Raw genomic sequence first — 17456 nt, forward strand, 5'->3', positions numbered from 1 at the left:
ATCTTCCTCGCACCACTCTCTCAAGGAGACTATGACGTCCCACGGTCACAAATCCATCTATTCCTTCGCAACCCGCCATCCATTTGCTCTCTCTCTCTCTCTACAATCTCAAGACAAGTACCAAACCCGCCATCAATGTACCTAAGAGTCGCAAAGGATCTCTCTTCTTTTTCTCCGCGCTCCGAAGATCGCGGAAGTTGCAGCTCTCAGATCACAAACAGGATTTGTGTTATTGTGTTGTTTAGATCTCAGATGGTGGTTTTCCATATCTCTGAGATTTGAATTATTGTCTTGTTGAGCTTTCATAAATTTTTTTGTGGTTTTTGGTTCTTTTTGGGCTCAATTCTAGTTTGGGTTAAATGTGATTTGGTCCTTTAATGGAGGATACTCAAGGGAAAGGAAGCGATTTAGAGATGGACTTGGTTCTCATCAAGACAATGATTTTCGTTTTCAAGGATCGGTGATATAATTTTTACATTGAGTGAGTAGGAGAGAGAAAATAAGATCACATGGAGCATCCACTTGGTTCGGACGATGAAATCGGGAAGCTTTCTCGGGATGAATAGCATTACTCCTAAGGACAATGGCAATAGGCCTCTATAACACCCCTTTTCTCTCTAATATCATTTATAGATAAAATAAATTAATAAATAACCTGCAATGATATGTCACAAAAACTTAATGCATAACACAATAATAATTATCCACTATAATAAACATAAACACAGTCTCAAGTATCTGTTTTCAAATTCTAACATTTCTCTTAATGTAGTAATTCAAACTTAATGAAACACAAACTATTATAATTAAAAGTAGAATGAGTCGCCATTTACTAGCTGACCTAAGCAATAGAGGAAACGACTCATGCTATGAAGAAAGGAACTTCAACCATCTACTCCTGAAAAATGGATGACAAAAGATGAGCTATCGGCTCACTAAGTACTATATTTATATTATTATGTAGGTACTCATACAATGTAATATAATTTATAACATGCAATCATTTATATCAATTAAATTTTTCATAATAAGAAATATAAAGTATCAAATAATATACAAAATCAATCATGTAAATTTAAATTCTCATATTGTTTACTTATTCTATATCGCTATCTGTTATCCCATTGTATTTATTTGAATCATGATTAATCTAACTAAGCATGTTCAAAGGCCTAAATTTATTTCTCCCCGAGTATGCACTATTGTTGCCTATATAGACATGCATCCAAATCTCATTAATCCCAAATATTAGTATCATCACTTATATGGACACAGTACATTGGCATCCTATCTTCATCTATATACACAAATGGCAACACCATATCGTCACCTATATAGACAAGTGCTAATATGATCACAACATGCAAGATTAGGCTGAAGGACATACCCAATCAAGCTAGGCAAATACTGATCATCTATCATTTCCAATTATTTCGTATATCGCATCTCAATATCAAATCAATTCGGTTTGACCACATATATCCATTATCTTCTTTCAAACACATTCATATCTCAAACAAAATTTTAAATACTATTCATATGACAATACAAATTTTAGCATATCATCTATTTAACAACAACATTACTCAATATTGTTAGTTGTAGAGGGGGGTAGGTGTGTGAAAAATATATGCTCAATCTTACAAGAAATTAAAACATATACAAACAATCATGCAAGAGAAAGAAGACACACAAGTTGGTTTCTCAGTTTGGCAAAATCTTGCCTACATCTGGGGGCCAAGCTCGGAGAAACAATCCACTAAAAGAGTTAAGGAGAGAAGAGTACAACACATTCTCTCACTCACACAATAACAAAGAAAACCCTTGTGGTCTCTCAAGCGTGGCTCATCCTAAAATTTCAAGCAAGATATCTTATATAGACATCTCGATAGATCTTCCTCTTTTGGACTTCTTCGTGGCTTCCCAACTTGGACACTTTCCAAAGTTAGATGTTCCAACACCAGTTGCAATCGGACTTGCAACACTGGCAACCTTGATGAACCTACCTGAGTTCTAGGCTAGTTATAACCGAACTTGCAACACCTTCAACCCTCCTGGTTTCTTCAGTTTGCTTCGAAGCATTTAACTCATCATGCGCTCTTCCTGCCTGCAACCACTTCCTACCTCATGTCATTTTAGTAAATCCCTCTCCCGAGGATTGCACCCACCAAGGCCTGACACCATCTCACCAAAGATGGTCATAAAATATCTCCCGATCTTCTTTCAAAATTTGGTCGAAGTTTGGTCTTCAATTAAGATCTTCATTTGATCCATCAATATATTGTTACTAAACTTTGATCTCCTCATATATAAGTTTAGCCTTCAATATCTTCCAAGTATAATATTCAATCATCCTGGCTTGGGTCTTCAAATCTTTAATCAAATCTCATCATATGTGATTTGTATCCTTAAATAGCTCCACCCATAAATAGCCCACTAACTAACCATCTTAAGCTCCATGCAATCTTCATGATAATCTTGCCAATCAATTTATTATTCCTCTCTTTAGAAACAGATCTCTCATAAAAAGAGTTTGCAAAAGATACAATTCATTATCTTGTATCTTACCAAACATAGATAAAATCATACCTAATATAAACTTACCTTTTTAAGAGAGATCCTTTTACCTTGATGCTTTTTCTAAAAATTGCTATTCTTCATGTGAACCAATGAGAGGAATTTCTCTAAACAAAGTTTTCCAACATAATTTTCTAGTTCTTTTGTCTCTAAGCGCCATGTCACCATGCATTAGCCACATCATCATCCTTGTCACCTCTTCATGTGTCAAGTCACCATTGTCATGTCATTTCCCTTTACCATGTCATCTCCTGACTTGTCACATAATGCCAATCCAAGTCTTCAGACCTAATAATCTCCACTTTTGGCATTATTTGGCACAATCTTTTTTTCCAGATTTATGCAAGACTAACACTGGTTACAACACTCTTTTACAAAATGTACGAAAACCTGAACATGATTCACTTTGATTGTTTATAGGACATCATCTAGTTATTGCATTACAAATAGATATAACACGATAAATAATAACATACAACTAGTGTGATTAACAATACTAGCAAAAAGCATAAGTCTAAAAGCAAATACTATTAACAACTTAAACACTTCAAGGACTAAATATATACAAAAATGTTCAATAAAAGTCAAAACGATTTAGATAAACACAGGCAATGGCAGAAGGCAGTAATTCTTCCCCTTTGTAGTAGATGATGGCAAAGTCTTGCTTGAACATCCATAAGAGGTGATTCTCCCTTTTTGTTGCAACTCCCCCTAGGTAGCAAGGGTGGTGGTTGATAACGCTCCCCTTTTCTTCTACCTGAGAACTGAAAGGAGAGCCTGGATACTCTGCATCTGTTCAATAATGATGATCGGTTCTGTAGACAATACATTGTGTCTCCTAGCCAAGTCCTTCAGCTGTTTAATTAATGATTTCTCATAATTATCATCAATGTGTAGACTTGAGACATTAACTTCAGCAGTAAGAAGTGGTGGTAGTGACTGTCTTCCAATAGGTAGATCAATCGTCTTCCTAATGATGAAGAGCTTTGGTGATATCCTGAGTTTTTTGATACTTGACACCATCTCAGACTTTTTAAGCTGTATTTAGTGTTACAATAGATACTAAGTGATGCGAACTGGATAGCCAAGATGGCTCATGGTTGCAGAAATGTTTAATACTTTAGTGATCTTATAAAAAATAAACTGCCCCAGATTGAAATTTTTCCAGAAACTATGGCATACAGTAACAATACCATCTCCTTTAGAATCCTTGAGTTGTGGGTTGTTGCAAACCAACTAAATATCCCTATTCTGAAGAAGACATTATACTTTATAGTTAATTGGGATGCTGGAAGTCTTGAATCTGGTCCCTAGATGCTGCATTTTCCACCAATGATTTCTTTCATCACTTTCTCAGAATATTTAAATCCTTTATCAAATACACCATTTTTAACTTCAGTAGGATATTCCAGAAATTCATTTGATGCTATCTGGTAAGAATTTCACCATCTTTTCTCTCACAAGGACCTGTTGATATCCCCTGGCTTTTAAAATCTTGATTGTAGGAGACAAGTTGCTGTAGAATTCTTGCACGAGAGTGGGATTGTAGCTTTTTGCAAACATGGCTAAGTTTTATTAATCTTTTCATAGTAAAGAACATTGTCAAACCATATTTTTTAAAAGCAACATCATCAATTACTTTTTCAATGAGCATCCCTCAATCACAGATGGTTTTCCATCTCTTTTTAAAGTCTTCATTCAGAAAAATCTTCTTTGACACAATGGTTGTGTTACCAGAATTCTTTTTGCCTTTTGATTAGACTTTTTCCACTTTCTTTTCCATATATTTGTTCTTACTTAACGACCTGATCTGGAATTCAATATCTTCATATTCTGATAAAGTCCTCAATTTTGGTTTTTTGACTGTTTCCTTTTTCTCACTTCGAAGAACATAACCTTCCTTTCTCTTCATTGCATGCTCACTTTTTTTTTCTTCAACAAATCCTCTACTCAATGTTTCAACAGAATATTATCAGAGCAATGTGAGCTCTCTAAGGTTGTAACAGGGGAAGGAACATAATTTGTATCTTCAACTTGATTCTTTTCTTTTGAATTCTTCATTTCCTCTAAAATCTTTTGCATAGTTTCTTCTAGATCTTCATCAATGTTGGATTTGTGAATGCTAGAGGAATGAGTCAATTCTCCATCTTCTTCATCAACCAAAACACTTTTTCCTTTCTTTTCAACATTACTAGCTGGTTCTTCCAATGCTCTTGTAGAAACTTTCTCTTGAACTTCTTCCTTGTTTTGATCAATCTTAGTCTTAAGTACATCTGATGTTGCAGCATCTTCTGCAAAATCTTTGAACCTTTCCTCTAAATCAAACTGAGGAATTTCAGATACCTTCTTCTCTCCTAGTACTTCTAGAAGACTATGAAACAATTCAGTTCTCCAGCTGTATGAAACCTTGCGTTTTTCTTTCTCTTCAAAAATTGATGAAGAGCCCCAATGGTTGATCTTTGAACGATCCCTCCTTTTGAGATTCCATCTTCTTTTTTTTCATTAAAAATTCCTGAAAACGCATCATTCATTAATCCATAGGGATCATCTTTAGTTGACTTACCTATTGAGGCTGATTCATGGATTTTTCATTCTTTTTTGAATAATTCTGGTAGATGCCTGGAGAGCCAAGCCATTGGATCTCTTCTTTCTTCTTTAGTTGGCTTTGGAGATACTTCTTTTAAAGGAACGGGGGCTTCATAAGGAATAATGGCCATGGATAAATCTTTTGATGCTTCAGGAAAGGACTTTTTTGTGTCATCAGGCTTCTCCATTGCTTAAGATGAACTTCTAGCCTCTCTTTGCTTCTTTGGAACTCTGTGGGCGACTATCTTCATCTTCATCTTGAATTTTCCTCTCTTTCCTTCTTCCAAAGCCTGCTATCTCTTTAGAAATTGAATTTAGGTTATTGAAAACCCCTCTTTTAATCTTGGAAAGTTGTAAACAATCAGGCGTCTTTTCAAAAATAATAAATATCTTTGATAAAAGCTATTCAAAGATTTTTCCTTCTCATTTTTTTTTAAAATAAACACAATTACAAAATGCTTGGGCTTTTCACCCAACTGAGAATTTTCTCTTGGTTTGATTTCTGGGACACTTGGTCAACAATTTTTTTATTGCAGCCTATTGTTGCAACTATAGAACTTGATTGTTCTCTGATTCTGACATTTTTCTTGATCTATATCTTTTTTATCATCATACTTTCACCATTAATCCTTTTTTTATAGTCTTCTGAGTATAACCAATTATCCTCCCACTCTTTAGGTTTTATTTTAATTTAATTTATTTGGGTCAAATATGGCCACTTTTTCCACAAAAGAAGCAGGCAGGTGCTTCTTTGCTCGATTTTGTCTTAGGCTTATCTTTCCCTTCTTGTTGAGCCTTCACAAAGACCTTCTCTAATTAGTCTTTCTTCAATCCTAGCGTTTCTCCAATATATCCAATGCCAGATTTGGATTTTTGTGGTCTTTGAAGAGCGAGAATTTCAACAAATTTAGCCTTTCCTTTGTTCATGGAGTCAATAGGTTTTTTTGCATGAATCAACTTTTTCTCACATTCAATCAACTTCTTTTGAATACTTTCTTTTTCTTCTTCATGTTGTCTATTCTAGAGGATCATTTTGTCAAATTTCTTAAGCATTATTTCATACCCAATCAGAAGATCTTTCTCGCTTATCTCCCCATAGTTACTATCATCTGTCTTCAGATGTTACTTTTCTAATGTTGCAACACAGTTTCCAACACTCATGATTTTGCTGGAGAAGATTGTTGGAAAACTAATATAGTGATTGATAAGATTTTTTGTTTCTTCTTCATTATCTTTTGTTTCTCTTTAATCACTCCAAGTGGCTTTAAGTGCTTTTTTATTCTTCTTCAAGGTATTGGGACACTCACTCGTAATATGACCAATGGCACCACATTCTCAGCATTTTATATTTCTACTTCTCTTGTTGTAGTCTTCTTCTTCACTTTTCTTCTCTTCTTCCTTGGAGTCTTCTTTTTGGGGTCTTCTGTTTCCTATCCGGCATTGTCTAAACACCTTGTGTAACTTCTTGGACAATAGAGCAATTTCCTCTTTATGGTTATCTTCCTGTTGTAATTTAACCTGTTACAACACCCTTTGTATCTCAGCTTCTACTTTTAGCGCCATGCCTTCTTCTTTTCTATCCATCTTCTGGTTCATCTCATATGCTTGAAATGAACCCATCAACTCATCAAGTCACATGGTTGTGACGTCTCTAGCTTCTTCTATTGCAACCACTTTTGCTTCAAACCTCTTTGGTGGAGACCTAAGAGTCTTTTTGGACTAGCTTCTCATCTGAGTATCTTTTGCCAAGTTGGAATGCTTGATTTTCTATGTTCAACAATTTGGCGTTAAATAAAACAATAGTGTCATCTTCCTCCATCTTGAGATTCTCAAACCTACTAGTTAACATTTGATGTTTTGAGATACATATAAGATTTGTACCTTCATGTATTCTTTGAAATATATCCCAGCTTCCTCTACCGATTCACAAGTTACAACATATTTGAACTGATTTTCATCAACTCCTCCAAATTTAGCATTGAGAGCCTTTCCATTTTCATTAGCTTTGCTTGTATCTTCTATACTCCATTTGCTCTTTTCTTCTTGATCTCATTCTTCTAAGCATCCACTTTAATGGAGGAGACCAACCTTCTTCCACTGTGGTCCACGCACTCTTATTGAGGGAATTGATAAATGCCTTTATATGTGACTTCCAATATGGATAATTAGAACCATTGAGTAGCGGTGGTTATATGAGGGGCACTCCTTTCTCTTGCGGCCATCGTTGGAACTTATTTGGACTTCACCGGCTTTTAAACCAAAGCAAACAATGGTGACCAAGCTCTAATACCACTTATTAGTTCCAGAAAGGTAGGTGTGCAAAAAATAAATGCTCAATATCACAAGAAATTAAAACACACACAAACAACCATGCAAGAGAAGGAAAACACACAAGTTGGTTACCCAATTCGGCACAATCTTTCCTACATCTCAAAGGCCAAGACAGGAGAAACAATCGACTAAAAGAGGTAAGGAATGAAGAGTACAACACACTCTCTCACTCACACAATAACAAAGAAAACCCTCTTAAGATTGCCCGATGCACACTCTCTTTAACCCACACACCTTGGCGTCTCTCACGTGTGGCTTATCATAAATCTTCAAACAGGGTATCTTATATAGACGCACCTATGCCCCAATAGATCTTCATCTTTTAGACTTCTCCGTGGCTTCATAACTTGGACACCTTCCAAAGTTAGATGTTCCAACACCAGTTGCAACCAGACTTGCAACACTGCCCACCTTGCTCGAACCTGACTGAGTTCTAGCCCAGTTACAACCTAACTTGCGACACCTTCAACCCTCCCGGCTCTTTCAGTTGGCTTTGTAGCAATTAACTCATCCCAAGCTTATACCTACAACCGCTTCCTTCCACACATCATTTCACCAAGTCTCTCTCGTGAGGATCGCACCCACCAAGGCCCGACACCATCTCACCAAAGATGGTCACAAAATATCTCCCGATCTTCTTTCAAAATTTGGTCCAAGTTTGGTCTTCAATTATGATCTTCATTTGATCCATCAATATATTGTTACTAAACTTGATCTCCTCTTATCCATGTTTAACCTTTAATATTTTTCAAGCATGATCTTCAATCATCCTAGCTTAGGTATTGAAATCTTCAATCAAATCTCACCATATATGATTTGTATCCTTGAATAGTTTCGAACATAAATAGCCTACTAACTAACAATCTTAAGCTCCATGAAATCTTCATGATAATCTTTCCAATTAATTTATTATTCCTCTCTTTAGAAATAGATCTCTCATAAAAAGAGTTAGCCAAATATACACTTCATCATCTTGGATCTTACCAAAGATAGATAAAATCATACCTAATATAAACTTACCTTTTTAAGAGAGATCCCTTTACCTTGATGCTCTTTCCAAAAATTGTTATTCTTCATGTGAACCAATGAGAGAAATTTCTCTAAACAAATTCTGCCAACATGATCTTCTAGTTCTCATGTTTCTATGCGCCATGTCACCATGCATTAGCCACATCATCATCCTTGTCACCTCTTCATTTGTCAAGTTACTATTTCCACATCATTTCTCTTTGCCATGTCATCTCCTAGCTTGTCACATAATGCCAATCCAAGTCATCAGACCTAACAAATATTTTCATAAAATATATTCACAAAGAAATTACTAGATCTAATAGGCTCAATCATATATATATATATATATGTCATATAGTCAGACACTCAATTACCGACAATTAAAAGTAAGTACTTACCTCTCGCCCAGACGCTAACAAAAGTATGCCCATCCTCTATTTCATCCCTGTCTTGCTCACTTGTAGTCTAATCTTGAATGCCAATAACCCTCTAGATTTTATTTAACTCTTTTAGTTTGAAAAGAACTTACATATGTCACAAGATTAAAGAAATGAAAAGGGATAATTTGGAATTCCTAGAAAGGAAAAATCCGTTACTATGTGAGAAAAGTAAGAGGGACAAAGTTTTTACATAAATATTAATTTATTCACATTAACTCTAGATTTACTTTAATTCTATACAACCCATTTTTCACATAGACCCCATCATTTATTTTATTTTTATTTCAGTCCCGTGACTCATTAATGACTATTTAAAATATCCTTACTCAATAATTACACTATTTTAATTTTAGGTATGTTATAGCCTCTCTTATCCTTCTTGTGACTGCTCACCCTCACATTACAGCTCGCTAGGAGAGCTATTGGCTTATTGATGGCCTCTTGGTTGGCGTTGAAAGTCAATCTTGAGTTTGAGTAGTTTAACGTAAAACTAGAGACCTTGTCTATAACGACTTCTTCCGAGTCAGTCTCATAGTCCAAGTGTGGGAAGGCTAAGTCTTGGTCTTCCTTCTCATCGTCCATTTCATTAATTCCTGAGATCTCAGCACCGTGATACATTTCTTCATCAAAAGTTTTTTACAAGTACATTTTATACATATTACAAAAAGATTATATTAAAAAAACATGTTTTTTTTTCATTCTTTCCATAAACTAATAGTTACATTACCTAGTAATTAATTCTCAAGTTAATGAGTTTTAAACGTCATTGTTGTAATTAATGTGAACTCTAATGAAGATCTAAAGCGCAAATCTAAAAAATTGTCAATTTTTTTTTAATTAATAAAAATAACATGATCAATAAGTCATGACTTAAACTTAATCATATCTAGATATTTTGTTGAGGATCATATGTTAATAAATGGGTAAAAATCCTAAGAGGTCACAAAACTATTGTCAAATATCAAAATGGATACCGAACTTCAATTCATTTTTTTTTTTGGTATCACACTCTGATTTAGCTTCAACGGGAGGTACCCGCCCATTTTCGATGAGAAATAGTTGATGTGGCCGCTAGAACAACCACGTGGCATGGGTTTTGACTAATCATTTGCTAATATGGGAACGCAAGTGAGGATAGTTTTAATCCAATTAATCCACGTCATCAATTTTTTTGGCCACATCAGCATCATGGTTCTTCTTCTTCTTCTTCTTCTCATGTCCTCTGTTCTCCCTCTCGATCTTCAGGTTTTCTTCTTCTTCTTCTTCTTCTTCTTTGCTCAAACTTGATCTATAGCCAATCCTAATCAAGAATTTTGACGATCAATTATGCACCAATTCTTGTTACAGCAATCAAAATTCTAAACAACATGGCTTCTCATCTTCATTGGTTAGATCTAATGATAATCTTATCAATGTGATGTGCAGCCTTAACCGTCAGAGGTGGAGGAGGGTCATTAGTATTGAGTCGTCAAGGAAGATGGCTAGGGTTGAGGTTGGGTCTACAGGGATGGAAAGCAGCAGTAAAATGGTGAGGGTGACATTATGATCTTTGAGATCAGAGAGGGCTTGTTAGATTGAATCTCTTGGTGCTTGTTGGATTCGATCTCCTTGGTAGGGGTTCTTGGTCTTCTGCATCTCGGTATGCTTTTTGTGAAACCTCTTGCGGTGAACTTTGAGCTCTATCTTTGTTTGCATATGATCCTTTGAAAAAATGCACATTTTTCCATTGTGTTTTGTTTGATTGTTAATTGATATTCATGTTCTTTACAATGGAATCAAATAAGAGTTTGGTCTTAGTTTTACTCCATTGATTATGATTAACATTGAGGAGATACTTGTGATCCTCTGGGCACCTTTTTTTTTATCTATATTGCTTTCTCCTATTACTAGAGTTCTGAAATTTATGAGCTTGGATTTCTTGCCAATCATGACATATTGGGATTTCTTGAACTTGATGCTGGCTTGGCCTTTGTACAACCAGTGGAGATGAGTGTCATCAAATGCAAAATGTTGAGACTTAGAGATGTGATAGGTTTGTTTGCTATTCAGAGAAACACATACACCAATTCTACTTAAAGCAATCAAAATTCTTGAATTGGTTTATCAACTAGCCGTCAAAATTCTTGTTTAGGATTAGCTATGGTTTGGGATTGAGCAAAGAAGAAGAAGGAGAAGAAGAAAACCAAAAGATTGAGAGGGAGAACATATGGCAGGAGATGAAGCAGAAGAAAAAGGCGAATGATGCTGATTTGGCCAAAAAAATTTGATGCGGTGGATTAATTGGATTAAAATATCCTTGATGACATTCCCACATCAGCAAATAATCAATCAAAACCCATGCCACATGGTCGTTTCGATGGCTACGTCAATAATTTCTCATCGAAAATGGACAGATACCATCCTGTTGAAGCAAAATCAAAGTGTGATATCCAAAAAGAAACAAATTGAAGTTCGATATCCATTTTGATATTTGACCTTAGTTTGATAACATCTTATGATTTTTATCCGTTAATAAATGGCACCACACCTTTGCCTCATTCAAACATTTGATACTTGGTTAATTAAAGAGTTTTTTTCTTTTTTTAGTGAATGAATTCAATTCTATGACAGTTCCATCAAGTCAATTATTTATTTATTTATTAATTTTGAATATTTACGGATAAACGACAAATCCACAACTAATTGACTCTGGTGGAATCCAATTCTACCACAACTCCTTCAAGTTAGTCGATGTTATATTCCATATACCATTAATTGCAAAATAACAATTGCCATTGCCTTTGCACAAACATTAATTTTATAAATTTCATTGAGTAAATCAATGAACAAAATAAGTCACAAGAAGAGCAAGAACCATGAGAACATAAGCTATTCCTAGATCTATGGGGTTCCCATCAATTAACCGAGAAGGTGTCATTGCTTGTGCCTGTGATAGTTGCATTAGCCCGGAGAAGAAGAATGTTATGAAGATAACCAAACAATACGATCTGTGCGTGTGTGTGCGCGTGAGAGAGAGAGAGAGAGAGAGAGAGAGAGAGTTGTGACTGAGATGAAGGGATGGGTTGACGGATGTGGGTATATATAGGATCGATTGTGGCAAGGGATAAATTATGTTAGTCAAGGCCGCCCTTAATGACTCAATCCTCAATTTGAAATTAATGATATTAATCAAGAGCTAAATTGGTTAAATTTGAAGCACATAGATAACAATCTGATTAAGTCTCCGTGTGTTTCACCAGTGAGATTATTTAATTTAGTGGAGATTGAGCATTTCACTGACCAAGTCTGTTTATTTGATCCAAATTACAAAAGCTGATTAAGAATATGTTAATTAACTTAATGTTAACATGCATGAGTTGTTTACTGTACAAGTCAATGGTTATGGTCTTGATTGATTGGCAAGAAATTAATACGTTTGGGACATTATTGACTGAGTTTTTTTGTCAGATGAACCATAACCTAAGTTTTTTTTTTAAACAAAAGTGACAAACAAAAGTGACAAGTACCATCAAAGAATAGACAGTTACAGTAGTACACCAATTAAAGTGACTACCAAATCTCGTAAGAATAAATCTTTTTGCCATGTAATCTGGAAGAGAGGGATACAGCATCTCCCATAAAAGATCCATTCACTTGGACCTATTTGAAACAAGCCACCTGGACCAATACAAAATTAGATAAAGAATACTGTACAGTATTACCAACTGTCTTAACCTCAGTTGACTACTTTGTTCTTACACGCCTGGTCAACATTCAAAGAAATTAATGTACGTTTGAGAACTGGCTCCACATTAGTTATCAAACTATGTTTTCAAATTAGTTAAATTATAAACAACATGCTAACAAGATTAATTAGGCCATAAGAGGTTTCTTTGTTTAAAAAAAAAATTGGGATAAATAAATATCATCTGCATTAATTTTGAAAATGATACAATGGTTTGCCTAAAAACTTGTGAGTTAATCATATGTCATTCATTTAATCGGCAAGTTAACATCTAAATTGAATAATTAATGATAATTAATGGTGTTAATTATGATGAATGACTTATAACTAAAGTTCATTTAATATAAAATTTTGTTTATGCATCAATTTTGCTTCAATGAAATCTTCTATATTGACATTTTAACATCTCAAATCTCTCCAACTCATTTTTCAAGAACTTTCATGATCTTCAATACGGCTAGGACTAATACCATTGCTTACTTAATCCACAATGTTTGATAAATTTTTAGAGAGCTGTTATTTGATCATATCTTTTTTCAGTTCAGTTTGTAGCTTCTTCTTTCATTTGCTTTCACTTTTATATATGGGTATGTCCTTTTAGTTTCGGAACCAGTGTCTTTCCATTTTTTTTTTCTTTTGAAAAAATGGATAATCCACTACTTTATTAAATTAAAGCGACAGAAGAAACAAACATGAACGAAACAAGAAGGAGAAAACTAGCTAGTGGTCTCTCACTAGAGATGACAAGCTAGCCGAGACTACAAGAAGAGAACAAAACCCACAAGACAGAAAAAGAAAAAACCTAGCTGGTGAAAGCCACCATTTGGTAACACAGGCCTGCATAGGTTGACAGAAGGAATCACCTACTCTAGTGTTAGGTTATGATTTGAATCGCCGAATTAATTCGAAACTCTTACACTATGAAGTTTAGAGAGTGCTTTATCCTCTAGGATGCCTAACTGAGTGCTTGTTGTTGATTATTTACAACTGTTTAAAATCAAGAAAGATACATATTAGCAATTTTAATCATTATAATGTAAGGAGGTAATGCAAGTGATTGTAATATGCGATTATTTCGTTCTAGCCATATATTCTACATAATGGCTCTTGAACTGAGGTCCTAAAGGGTTTGGTTTTGAGATTGTAAAGATGGAAGGCATATGGTCCAAATTTTAGTGATGTTCTATGGATATAAGTGTAGTTCAAAAGTTTGGTTGAAGAAGGACCAAATTCTCCTTGAAAATTTATAATCAAGGAATAGGTGTTTGATGCTGTTGCATGGGAAAACAATGCAGTGGCCGACAGGCCCAAAACTGGCAAAAGCAAACGCACCAACAGAAGACTGACGCGAACTACGAAGTACATGGATTTTATCACATGAAAGGGAATCTTATGTTAAGAATAAAGCCTTATATGTTTAACGTATGTAAAGTGGAATCTCATATCCACGTATCAGACTGTTGCATGTTTGCTTTAAATGAATGAAGAAAGGCCACACTAGTGGCAGAGCTATTATCCCAATTCTTCATCTCTTCTCTCCTCTTCCCTATCTTTTCCCTTCTCTTGCCCTCCCTTGACCTCTGTACTCCTCTCTAACAAGATCTTCCCCATCAATTGGTGCTTTCGTTGAGCCATTGTGCTACCGCTCATGACGGAAGGCATGATCACACGCGCACGCGCGACGGATGAACAACTCACCTCCTTATCCGACCTGATCGCCCAACAGGACGCCAAGATCGGCCTATATGAATGCCTCCGTTCAACAACATTCTGCCGCTTTCGACATGATCCAACAATCCCTTGCCTCCCAATAGTCCGTTATGGCGGACATGATGCTCAAATTGGCAAAACTTGAGCGTCCTCCCCCTCAACCACCCCTGCTACACTTACCACCACCTGCTCCATCCCCACCGATTCCCGTTGCCACCCCCACCACACCATCTCCACCCACAGTTTCCCAGTCCTCTCCCTTCAATCGCCTTCCTAAACTTGAAATACCCTTCTTCTATGGGGACGATGTGCTTGGTTGGCTGTTCCAAGCTAATAAGTTCTTCACTTTTGACCAAGTGCCAACCGATCAGCGGATCACCATGGCAGCCTTTTACATGACCAGCACAGCCTTACATTTGGTTTCAATGGATGTCCATGACCAACCAACTCTCCACCTGGGAACTTTTCACCAGCCGTAAGGAGCTTCGTTTCGAGCCATCTGCCTTTGTGAACCACGAGGCCCAGCTATACAAACTTTGCCAGTAGTCCTCTATTGTGAAATACCTCGCCGACTTTGAGTGTTTGTCATCGCGCGTCCCTGGGCTCAGTCAAGCAAACCTACTCAACTGTTTCCTTTCTGGGCTTAGTCCGGACATTCAACGAGAACTTTATATGTTATGACCAACTGACCTCCACGATGCAATTGGCTTGGCAAAGCTTGTCGAAGACAAGTGCAATGATGCACGGCTTGTTGCTTCCCAAGGTTGTTTTCCATTGTCCCGACCACCTCCAGCACCCCATCTTCCTCCAACCAACAGCACTCGTCCTGCTTCCCTGCCCATCAAACGCTTGACGCCCTCTGAAATGGCGACCCGTCGTAAAAAAGGACTTTGTTTCAACTGCGATGCCAAGTTTGTTCCGGGCCACAAGTGCAACCCTCCACAATTTCTGTGTCTGATGGTTTACCTTTCCGAAGATTCCCCACTTCTGCTCTCTCCACCCACACACACTGAAGCTTATATCACTCCTCTTAACGACCCAACCATTCTTCCTACGGACCTGGAGACCGATCCCAGTCCATCCATCTCTTTTCATGCCCTTACAGGGCAACTCGTTCCGTCAACTTTAAAACTCTCCGGCTTCCTCAATGGTCAGAAGGTTGTTATCCTCATCGATGGGGGCTCCACCAATAATTTTATCCAATCACAGCTCGCTCGTCACCTCGGCCTCCCCATTCAACCTTCACCGCAACTACGCGTCACTGTTGGTAATGGCGACTCTGTTGACTGTGCTGGTACGTGCCACCAAGTTTCTCTACAACTCGGTGAAGCCTCTTTCTCTGTTGACTTAATCCTCTTACCTATATATGGTGCTGACATCGTACTGGGCGTTCAGTGGCTATCGGATTTAGGTCCGGTCTTATTTGACTACCGGCACCTTTGGATGGAATTCATCCATCATGGCACGACCATTAGGCTCAACGGTTTGACTCCACTACAACTATCCTACATCAGCCCTTCTGCACTCACTAAACATTCCCTAACTTCTTCCGTTGCCCAGTTTTGCTCTTTAGCAGTTGAAAAACCTGACCCACCTCTTCATCCCAGTTTCGGGGTCTCAGCTCCTGCATCCTTTCTCTCTTCCTTGCAACACCTTATTACCTCCTACACAGACATATTTGCTTTATCGACCACTCTTCTTCCACCTCGCAGTTTTGACCACCGTATCCCCCTCTTGCCTCATACCCCACCAGTCAATGTCAAACCTTATCGTTATCCTCACTATCAGAAGGGCGAACTTGAACACTTGGTCGCTAAAATGATCGTGGATGGTCTCATACAACCCAGTACGAGCCCATATTCAGCACCAGTCTTACTTGTCAAAAAGTGTGATGGCACTTGGCGTTTTTGCGTCGATTACCGCAACCTCAACACAGTCACCATCAAAGATAGATTCCCTATTCCCACTGTCGACGAACTCTTTGATGAACTCTCTAGCGCTTGTGTTTTCTCCAAACTTGACTTACGCGCCGGTTACCACCAAATTCGCATTTATCCTCCTGATATTGAGAAAACGGCATTCCGCACTCATGAGGGGCATTACGAGTTCCGGGTAATGCCGTTCAGCCTATCTAACGCTCCCTCAACCTTTCAAGCTTTAATGAACTCATTGTTCAAAACGGTCCTCCGCCGCTTCGTCGTGGTCTTCTTCGACGACATACTTATTTACAACCACGACTGGACTGCTCATTTGGCTCATCTCCGTCAAGTGTTCTCCCAACTCCGCTTGCATCACTTATTCGTCAAGAAAGAAAAATGTGATTTCGTGAGACTCGAGCTTGACTATCTGGGTCACCACATCTCGGGTCATGGAGTAGCTGTTGACCAGGTCAAGTTCTCCATCATTCGTGATTGGCCTATCCCTAAATCCCTTCGAAATCTGCACAGCTTTCTGGGTCTCACTTGATACTATAGGCGTTTTGTCCACAAGTACGCCACCTTGGCCAATCCTTTGACCATCTTATTACGCAAAGATGCATTTCATTGGACTGAAGCCGCCACAACTGCCTTCACTAAACTCAAACATGCCATGACTACCACACCCGTCTTACACTTAGCAGACTTCTCCCGTCCCTTCGAACTACACACTGATTCCTCCGGCGTTGGCGTCGGCGCCGTTCTATCCCAGCAAGGCCGGCCCATTACCTTCTTCAGCAAACAACTTTCCACAAGAATGCGCGCCGCCTACACATATAGCCGGGAGATGTACGCCATAACCGAGGCCATCCGAAAATGGAGACAATACCTTCTAGGCCAACACTTCACAGTCCATACGGATCATCAAAGCCTTCGCACTATGATCCATCAAACCATCCAAACCCCCGAGCAACAGCGATGACTGACCAAATTACTTGGATTTGACTTCGATATCATTTACAAACCTGGCCCTCTCAATGGCCCTGCCGACGCTTTATGTCGCTGCTCCTGTCCAGTCATGCAATCCATATCCACTCTATCTAAACCCTTGACTGCCATCTGGGATGCCCTTCGGTCTTCATATGCAAACAATCTATCATT

At 37.6% G+C, this 17456-nt stretch overlaps 1 protein-coding gene across 1 annotated transcript; it reads left to right on the top strand.

The window, feature by feature from the left end:
• Positions 1–15243: 15243 nt before the first annotated feature.
• On the top strand, positions 15244–16845 carry LOC120274627. The gene has a single exon (XM_039281166.1). It carries the CDS (start codon positions 15244–15246, stop codon positions 16843–16845), a length of 1602 nt encoding a protein of 533 aa, XP_039137100.1.
• The last annotated feature ends 611 nt before the right edge of the window (positions 16846–17456 follow it).

This window comes from Dioscorea cayenensis, chromosome 13 (assembly GCF_009730915.1).
Source record: "Dioscorea cayenensis subsp. rotundata cultivar TDr96_F1 chromosome 13, TDr96_F1_v2_PseudoChromosome.rev07_lg8_w22 25.fasta, whole genome shotgun sequence".
Lineage (NCBI taxonomy): Eukaryota > Viridiplantae > Streptophyta > Magnoliopsida > Dioscoreales > Dioscoreaceae > Dioscorea > Dioscorea cayenensis.

Coding starts and splice junctions, on each gene's coding strand:
- LOC120274627 (XM_039281166.1), top strand. CDS start 15,244: ATGGCGACCCGTCGTAAAAAAGGACTTTGTTTCAACTGCGATGCCAAG.